The sequence below is a fragment of the Hylaeus anthracinus genome, unplaced genomic scaffold (assembly GCF_026225885.1).
Source record: "Hylaeus anthracinus isolate JK02 unplaced genomic scaffold, UHH_iyHylAnth1.0_haploid 11981, whole genome shotgun sequence".
Taxonomy (NCBI): Eukaryota; Metazoa; Arthropoda; class Insecta; order Hymenoptera; family Colletidae; genus Hylaeus; species Hylaeus anthracinus.
Genome location: NW_026534329.1, coordinates 7237853 through 7247751, shown reverse-complemented (window position 1 = coordinate 7247751; position 9899 = coordinate 7237853). Strand labels below are relative to the sequence as shown.

The window sequence follows — 9899 nt, the reverse complement described above, 5'->3', positions numbered from 1 at the left end:
GAGATTTTGAAACTAACTCTATGAAATTTAACTTCTGGCACAACAACGGATCGATACGAAAAGTGTCCCTTCCATTAATCTCTCGAGTGACGAATTACTTTCTTGGAAATAAACAAATATTCAAGTTGATATTTACCTATGAATCTCGTCACGATGTTATTTTATCGTATCATTGGAAAATTCAATTGTAAATATTTGTTTACGCCTCTAATCACTATTTCCACGCGATAGTATTAGGTTGTCCTAAAAGTTTCTATCGTGAGTTGCATTCAATTGTTTTCTGTGACAGTGTTTATATATAAATAGACAATCTAATTTCTTAGACATTGATGCTGTAACAGTAATGGAGCGAAATGAATTGTACACAATTTTGTAATGTAACATAAAACATAAAATATTGTGTATGAATTAATTATTAATCAAACGAGAGAAACTTATGGAACAACTTAATATAAAAAAGAAATGAAAAACTAAACCAACAGCCTTCGAGAGGTTAAAGTAATATCCTTTTGAATGGTTGGTGCAACGATTGGTCTAGGGCTCACCTAATGCAGAAGAAATCCAACTCAGCGATGACAGAGATGTGTCTAGGTAGCTAAGTTGGTAGCTATAGGAAACGATGTGTGGTCCCAATTATTTTATACGGAAAAACCTCGTTTATCCCCATGCACTATTTTCACGAGACTGACTCAAGTTTAGGCCAAACTTGAAAATCACGAGTCACCCTCGTTGTCAAATTTCGTAGCCGAGTCCAGTACCTCAATCTACCCTTCTATTATCTAAACTTTAGATTCTAAGGCATGGTCGAACGTAGAGGTCCATGGTAGAGGGCTCAAAAAGGACCTCTATTATCGGAACTGGCTTGTCTCCAAACCTGTTAACCCTTAGCGCTCGGGTGGCGCCTCTAGGGCGACATATGTAATTTAAAAGTAATTTTGTGAACGTACAATTTCAAATTCACTTACATCCGAATACAACTAATTGGTAATTGAAATAATAATACATCGAGTCACGAACGTTCGTAGATGTTTCTGTTCGAAGTAGAGTTTTTGGTTTCACAGAAATTTATTATAAAAATGGACTGGATTTGGTTCTATAGAAAAATGCCTCGAGCGGAAAGGGTTAATATATGAGGATAAATGAGGTTCTACTGTACTTCTATTTTTCTCTTTATACTCTCTATATACTTTGATCTTTTCTCAAAGATATTCTCATTTCAGTTTCACGAACGAATTGGATGCTTTTCTAGCATCGCTTTTCCCCGAAAGAACAGGGATGACTACCGCGAAAAGAAGTCGGGTACAAAAGGCGAACGTCCGTTAAGGGTTGAGGTAAACGCGGATTCCTCAATGGCTGCCGATGTTCCTTAACACCGCAGCGAACGAAATCGGATCGTTGCTCGCGTCTTCGATAAGCTCGAGATTTCTCGGTAACAGACAAACGTCGAAAGGATCGGGCGTGACGGTGACGCCCGCGTTACCGCGCAAGCTCGGCAAGGACGCGCCCTCCGGCGATCTCAGCTCGAACGTGTGCATCAACGAGCTGAAGAACAGGAATAACTCCATGCGCGCCAGCACATCGCCGAGGCACATACGTCTGCCGACACCGAAAGGCATAAAGTATTCCGGTTTCTGGACTTTACCTTCGGCCGAGAGAAATCGGCTTGGTCGAAACTCCTCCGGCTCCTCCCAAAGTTCCGAATCCATGTGCACCGCGTGCAGCAGCGGCACCACTTGCGAACCCGCGGGAATCGTGTAACCGTGCAACGTCACTTCCCTGAAACAAACGACAACACCGTTTCTCAATTCCGAGTTTCCCCGTTTGCGCTTCAAAGACACGAGTTGCCTTCTTCCAGGGCGAAAAAACGATTTCTCCGCCATTTTTATTCGCCAGCTTTTGACGAATTTGATTAAATTAGTAAATACAATGGAAGCTTTTCGGAGACGGAGTAAAATTAAAAGTTTCTAGTTTCGGCTTGGATTAGTTTTTTAACCGACTTCGAAAAGGAGGAGGTTACTCTATTCGACGTGTATTTTTTTCTTTTTTTTTTCGTTCGCAATATTGAATGCTGTTAATGTATACATGTATACTGTCTACGTGGAAGTACTGTCTGAGAGGGTTTGATGTATTTGATTTGGCGAAAGGGAAGAGGGTCAAAATTGCATACAGTTAGCCCTTGGATACCCTAAGTTTCAAATTTGATACAGGACTTTTAAATCGAATTGTACTACTTGCAATTGGTTTGTTTTTAACATTTGGTTGTATGTATGTTGCCATTACATAACGCTCTTCTGAACAGAAGTTAACAAAATAAACGTCAGCTGTCAAGATTGTTCAAATAATATGTACATTGATATTTTAAAAAATTTTTAATTTTTGATATATTGTTGATTTAATAATATTGATTATTGCTAATGTACGTACTCTCTGCATGAAAATATCGTCTGAGTAGGTTTGGTGTAGTTTTTGAAAAGGGCGGCAATATTGAATACCGTTAATATACATACTGTCTACACGGAAATACTGTTTGTGTAGGTTTGTTAACGTGATAAACTGATGTTCCTCCACAGAAAAAAAGTTGGAAATTATGTATTCACCGAGATCGGTGCAAAAGACCATTTTTTGGACTATTTCAGTTTTTTACCTCTGGCGGAGAGGAGGGGAGGAGTTAAGGGTCAAGATAACTACTATTATAATCGCAAAGTTAAGGGCTACCTATGATACGAAAATCAGCTCGATCGAAGGGTAGTCCACTTTCTTAACTTCAACCGACAGGCGAATATGTGTGAAGTTTGGAATATCGACAATTATTGTCGATCGATATTATAAGTAAGTTAGTATGTTACGATTTGATTGAAGAGGGCTTTAGGGTTGTTTTTCAATAAAACTGTAGAAGAATTGAAGAAGTCTCAGCACAATAAAATAAAAGCGAACAAAGCTTGATACAAATTTGGTAAAGTAAGCGAAGTTGGAGAAAACTGAAATGAACTAAATAAAAGTGAACAGATCAGAAGAAAACTAAAAAATTGGAATAATCTCAAGGAACGTGTACAAAGTTGAACAAATCTGAATCAAACTGAAGACAATTCGAAGAAATTGAAGAAAAGTAAAGAAAAGAGAAAACATTAAATGCTTCTAAAGTCTTTATACTCCGAAAAGTTTTGAATTCTATAGTGAAAAAGTAAATTGAACGCAAACTAGGGAGTATCTTATCACAGGATTTATACCTGAAAGTTTCGACTAGTATCACGCAAAATTACTATGGAAAAAGTAGTTACCGTGTAGTCGCGTGAGTAGTTCCCAATGGTACTACGCTCGACCTCCGAAGCACTTCTAAGATCGTGGCTTCGGTGATCGGAAGAAAAGGTAGATCCTCCAGGCCAGGCATCCTCGATCTGCCCACCACCTGGTCCAATTCCTCCCTCACTGCATTCGCCGCTTCCGGATGATGCAGCATCAGAATCATCGCCCATTCGAGCGTGGTCTTCACAGTTTCCATGCCAGCGGAGAACAAATCCCCGAGGATCTGTTGCATCTGGCGATCTGACGGCAAAGAAAAAGAAAGACCAAGTGGTTTAATACAAAAATTAATATAATTTTTAAATCGAACAATTTGTTAATACTGAGGAAATCAGAGTTACACAAAACAACAGTTACGTTAACTTTAATTAAATTGTAGGAAATTGGAAATAAGTTCATGAAACTGTGGTAAACTTAATGAAATCGAAGAAAATTAGAACAAAACTGACGTAATTTTAATAAAACTGTATGAAATTGAACAAGAATCAAGAAAATATTGGAAAGTCGATAGAACTGCAGACTATTATGATAGAACTAAACAAATCACGAGAGAATCGAACAAAACTCACATAAACCGTGGAAAGCTAAACGAAAGTTAATAAAATTAAGAAAATCAAAAGAAAACTGAAATAGTCACCAGAAAAAAATTTTTTTTAATTGAACGACAGCCAATAGAAATTGAGCAAAGTTCAAAAAAATTGAAGAAAATTGAGAAAACCATACAAATCTCGACAAAAGAGTAAAACACATCAAATGTGGAATACCGAATGAAACTAAATAAAAACTGAAAAAACGTCAAGTCACTGAACAAATCAAAACAGAACTGAACTAGTCTCAAGAAAAAAATGATTAAAAATCGAAAGAAAGTCAACGTGGAGAACTCCAGAATTGTGGAGAACTGAACTCAATAAAATTGTAGAAAATTGAATAAAACTAAGCAAACTTCAAGAAAATTCAAGAAAATTCAAGAAAGATAAAGAAATCTCAACAAAACAGAATAAAGCACGTAAACTGTGAAAAACTCAATAAAATCAAATGAAAACTGAAAGAAATTCAAGAAAACCAAATAAGAGTCAATAAAATTAAACAAAGCTAAATAAAACAAAACAAAATTGAAGTAGTCACAAGAAAACTACAAAACTGATCAAAACTAAGCCAATTTCAACAAAACCGAAGAAAATTCAAGAAAACTGAACAAGAATTATTAATAAAACTGAGTACATAAAAACAGATCTAAAGTATAGAGGAGACTAAATGGTGCTCACCATGATTCTTCCCTTGGAAAAGCGACGCCGCGCGGCCTTCGCCCTTCGCCTTCTCGATCTCGAGGAGATAGGCGTCCACCAGGTCCCGCACGATGCCCTTGTCGAAGGTCGCCCGATGCTGATCGACGGCCTCCTGGAAGAAGTCCGCCATCTCCGAGCGGTTCTCCGATATCTTGTTCCGTATCTTCTGCAGACACGGCAGGTAACGCATCACAGGAATGAAGTTCACCGCGACCATGCTACCGAACAGCTTGAATCCCTCCTCGATCAGGTCCATGAACCTCTTGAACCTGGCGTCACCGTGTTGGAAACGCACCCCCATTATGATCGAGCAAATAACGTTGCTGATCGACATTCCTAAAGAGGCTGAGACGTCCATTGGCGCGCCACGTCGCAACGCCAGACTTCGAAGGAACGTCTTAACCTCGCGCTGAAAAATCAACGGAGGAATTTTCTTCAGCTTCTTTCGATCGAGATTCTAAAGACGAGTGGACTCGATCGATGACGGAACGAGGAAGGACAAATTGACAGGATATACAGGAACTGAGGAAGAGACGAGATTTATCGAAGGGTTCTGCTCACCATAATTCTCGATTCCATAATTTTCTTTCCGCCGCCCATGTAGGTCATGCCGAAGCTTCGGAGCTTCTCATGAAGAAATTTTCTTTGGTCTTTCCACATGGCGCCCTCGGTATTGATAATACCTGCAACGGAAACGAAAAAGGGCTCTTTATATGGAGAATCGATTAATTAATAATGACGGTTCGAAATAAATTATTTCGAGTGTATGGACAGATATATCGTAGAAACAGGAGATATGTAACCCTTTGTGGAGGCATTAGTAAATACATACATTAACAAAATAAAAGTAAAAGGTAATTAAAGTAAACAAATATTAGACCAATCGTGAAATAGAAATAATAATTATAGAAGAATTCATTTATCACAGCGTAAAATAAAAGTAAAGTGCAAATGAAATGAGTACACAAATCTTCATGTTCATGTTCATCATTTTAATACGTACATAAACTACTTAAAATAGTTCTTTCTTATTTTCATTTCAATTAAAATTTGCCTAGCTCTGCTCTAGAGACAGATGTACCACACACAGAATTTTGAGATTGGAAGGCTTCTATTTTGATAATGTGGTCATATTATACAATTTGAGAATATAATCATGAATATCCATACACAATGTTGGTAGTTTATTCTGTGTTATCTGAAATAAGTAGTTTCAAAAGAACTGTATAAAGTTGAACAAAACTACGCCAATTTCAACAAAAGTGAAGAAAATTCAAGAAAACTAAACAAAAATGAATAAAACCGAGTACAGAAAAACAAATCTAAAGTATAAAGGAGACCCAATATCTAAAATAATTGAAAAGCTGAATGTACTCGTATATATACCACTATCCCTTAATTGATTCTCCTTTCCACTTTCTATTTTCAAAGATACGGTCTGCTATAGAAAAAGTATACAAGTTGAAAGTTGCCAATATTAATATTAACGTTTTACAGAGATTCCTTGCTCGTATTATTTAGAATTATTTTTGTTTAGCCAAAAGTGAATTTGGATGTCTTTTCGTGCAAGGGAAAAGTCAACGTAAATGTTCGACAAAAACCAAGCGGTTTCTGTGACTTTTCTTGTGGAATTCGGAATCGGTGTCGGTCGCGATAAAAGAGCAATCGAAAAGGAATCGGTGACGCCACGGGAACCGATGGAAAGAATGTAAAAGAGATGAGAAAAGTAATGAAGAGGCGTGATCGAGGTGGAAAAAAAAGAGGCGAACGTTAACCTTCGATAGAGATAAAAAAAAAACGTGGCACCCGCGCGTGCGAAGTCGAGAATGCAAAAAAGGCGAAACAACGAAATGGCGCGAAACCGCGAAGACACGGACTGACGATAAGAGTGGCTATCAGAAAGGCGAGCATGACACGCGTCGACGGATTATATTATATATACTTATTCCCCCGATTTACGAGGAAAATCGGCTTCTCGGTAAACCGTGTACAGAGATATCGTAGATCTTTGTATGAAAAACTGTGCGAATACAAACAAAAACAATACGAAATGATTATAATCTAGTCTGGTGTTTAATTAAATTCATTTACTTCGTTTACTATTTTGTACTTTTCATTTATTCCAATAGTTTATTCTAATAGGGTTCTAAAGACGTGTCTTACTTTCACTTTGTTTGTTTCTAATCGAATTACAAAAAAACGTTACAAGATCTATTCAAAATTTATATTCATTCACTGTAACATAAAACAAAAGTAAAACATAATCGCAGTAAACAAATTAGTTGAATCGTGAAATAGAAATAATAATTATAGAAGAATTCATTTATCACAACGTAAAATAAAAGTAAAGTGCAAATGAAATGAGTACACAAATCATTTTAATTTTGATTCTTAATGACGTGTCTATTAGTTTCTCGTTTTTAAAATTTCTTTTCACCCGGTGAAACGTGTAAAATTTAATTTGAATTATAAGAAATCTCATGAGATCTAATTATTTACCGCTAATCGATGGATATAGAGTTTAAACGTTCTTGACTAGAAAAAGCATAATGTGTAAACACATCTAAGCATACAGCGGTTAATCGATAAGAGATTGCATTCATAACAAAACCGGTACCGAGATCGATCGGTGATCCAATTCAGTGGTGTTCGAATCTAAATTGAAATACCGAACGTTGTCCTAAATTATGCGTTTCTTATAAATTATCGAATAAAACGAGAAGTATCGGTAATGAGAGACACTGTCTTTCCAGGAAATCTTTAAAACGATAGCGGAAGATATTTTCCCGAGGGTTGGAAATACGCGTAATTAATTTCTTCGTGGTATTGAAATTTTGAGAAACGGCAAAGAAACCAAGTTTATTTTCGGTCGTTGAATAAAACTCCCTATACAATTCGCGGAACTAGTAATTAATCGATTGAAAGATGATTTTTGAGAAAACTTATCGACGATACCGAGCCACGAATTCGATTAAACGGAAGGCTACATGTGATCCTAACAGACAGGGTCAAAGATTGCAAAGTCTGCTCCCACGGAACAAGAAAACATGAGAGATATCGAACTATTATCGCGACACATGTCCCGGAAAGCCAGGAATGCACTTTGGCGAGTATTTCGTATTAGGCTATCTCAAAAAACTTTCGTTCTTTGTGTTTTGAATATTACGATCAAATTTATATCAAATTATTATAATTTCTACGCAAAGTCGAACGTATCGTATATCATTTAAAAGCGGAGGTTCCACTCTTACATTCTGATAATAAATATCGCGTATTTTTTTATTAATGCTTTGAGTCGAATTACGACATTTGAAAATGAATAGTTATCAATCGAAGTAATAAGATACCATACCAAGCAAAATTACAGTGCTACTACAAACTACAACATATAATATAATATATCTATATAATTATAGATTATCTTTAATACAAGCACGTGTAACGTTAATTCGTAGGTTTATTTCTTCCTGAACAATACAGCGTGAGTATGTCCATGCAGGAAAAAATGTTGGAGTGCTAAGAGTTGACACTTTAGCTACTTCTCCATTTAGAGCAAGTTTACTAGTTTAGTAGAGGATTTCCCCTATTAGTACAGATTTATTTCGACTGGGGTGTGTATACTGTTATTATGTCAAAAGACCTGTCTGTTTTCTCAAATTGACCAACGATACGATTTTAGTTAATTTTAGTTTTAACAGGTAGCCTGTTAACAAACGAACAATACAACAAACCGATCGCACAAATACGCGCGTAGTATAAATTTTCATTTTTAACGAAGAATTCTTGTCGAATTTCACGGACAAAGTCGATCTACAAGGATCATCAAAAATGAATTTGCTGTAACTTTCCTTGTGAAATTCGGTACTTCAACATGAAATAAAGATAAAATACAACGAACGTAACGAAACATCAGTTCATTCGTGAAATGGAAGATATATAACTGGCGAGTTCATAAGTGATCGGCGATATGAACATGTCAAAATGATGATTCTTCGTAAACCAATGTCGTTCGTTTCTATCCGTAAAAATTGATTTAGGGAAAAAGGTACCCGTATGAATCATTTTCAATTGTAAGAATTCGTCATTTTGAACAGTACGAAAATCGAAATCACATTGGCAGAAGAAAAAGATAGCATACGAATCGTTTTTATTTGTTGAAATTCGTAATTTGGAGAAGCACGAACGTCAAAATCGCGTAAAAAAAGAAAAAGATGAAAATATCAGGGAAATCGGGGCGCAGACTTACCATATCCGCCGAGGATGTTGATGAACTCGGTGTGGGGTCTTCCAGTGAACTCCTCGCGACGAAACGTGTCGCGGATGGTGCGATGATCGCTGAGGACGACCACGAGCTGGGTCCCCAATCGTGCACTGAACATAGGCCCGTACTTTTTCGCGAGTTCGCCGTAACGTAGGTGAACGTCGCCCTTCAGAAATGGCAGATAACCGAACACGGGTACGCCCCAAGGGCCCGGGGGCAAGGAACGCACGTACTTGAGCCATTGCAGACATCTCGCCACCAACAACACCGCGAGGAACACGAGCAACGTGTAAAGGACCTCGATTCTCGTTCCTCCCATCGCCTGCCAGGTCAACTGTGCCGCGTGCTCCACCAGCATCTCGTAATCCAAATATTTCTATCTCTATCCTCCTCTATATCCAGGCCCCAGAAAAAAATGCTCTCCTCGTCAGGGATTTCCACGAGCAAACAAGCGAGATTTTACAGACTTTCTTCTAGTACACCTCTAAGCTTGCACTAGCTCGTTCTTCTTTGACATCTTCCTTCGATGTCTTCTCGATCGACACTTCAATTCCCTTCGATCGCTCGTCTGTTCTCTTCGTATTCTCTTGTATATATCGAACGCTTCGATGTCACGACTCGGAGACACGCGCTCGAGATCCTCTCCAACCGGCGTTCGTCCGGACACCAGCGCGATTTTCTTCTTTCGAAACGTCGCTTCCGAAATTCGCGGCTATAAGTATCAAAGCCGATCGGGCTGGTGGGACATAATCTGGAGGGGAGAACACAGAGGAAGAACGTGTACAGGCGGTCGCCGCTTGTGTTCGCCTGGAGGGGGTGACTTGTCAAGGAATCGTTGGAATCGGGAAGATTCCCCGGCACAGGCGCGGAAAACTTGCACCGGCTGGAAAAATGAAGCGATAAGGCCCCGCTCGGGTGTCGACGGAGGTGATCGACTCGCCCCAGAGGAAGAAATGGCAAGTGAGAGAAAAAGAGAGAGAGGAAGGAAGGGAGGGAGAGAGAGAGAGAGAGAGAGAGAGAGAGAGAGAGAGAGAGAGAGAAAGGGGGGGGGG

General features: G+C 38.4%; 1 protein-coding gene across 1 annotated transcript; it reads right to left on the bottom strand.

Moving 5' to 3' along the window:
- Positions 1-229: 229 nt before the first annotated feature.
- LOC128885446 (cytochrome P450 18a1) lies at positions 230-9836 on the bottom strand. The gene is made up of 5 exons (XM_054139501.1): positions 8833-9836; positions 5148-5269; positions 4566-4995; positions 3279-3543; positions 230-1776 (listed from the first exon to the last, which is right to left on the bottom strand). The coding sequence occupies exons 1-5, from the start codon at positions 9203-9205 to the stop codon at positions 1347-1349; spliced, it is 1620 nt and encodes a 539-aa protein (XP_053995476.1). The 5' UTR covers positions 9206-9836; the 3' UTR covers positions 230-1346.
- Positions 9837-9899: the final 63 nt, after the last annotated feature.

Coding starts and splice junctions, on each gene's coding strand:
- LOC128885446 (XM_054139501.1), bottom strand. CDS start 9,205: ATGCTGGTGGAGCACGCGGCACAGTTGACCTGGCAGGCGATGGGAGGA. Junction 5,270..8,832: donor CAACATCCTCGGCGGATATG/GTAAGTCTGCGC, acceptor TTTCCGTTGCAG/GTATTATCAATACCGAGGGC. Junction 1,777..3,278: donor ACTACTCACGCGACTACACG/GTAACTACTTTT, acceptor CGTTTGTTTCAG/GGAAGTGACGTTGCACGGTT.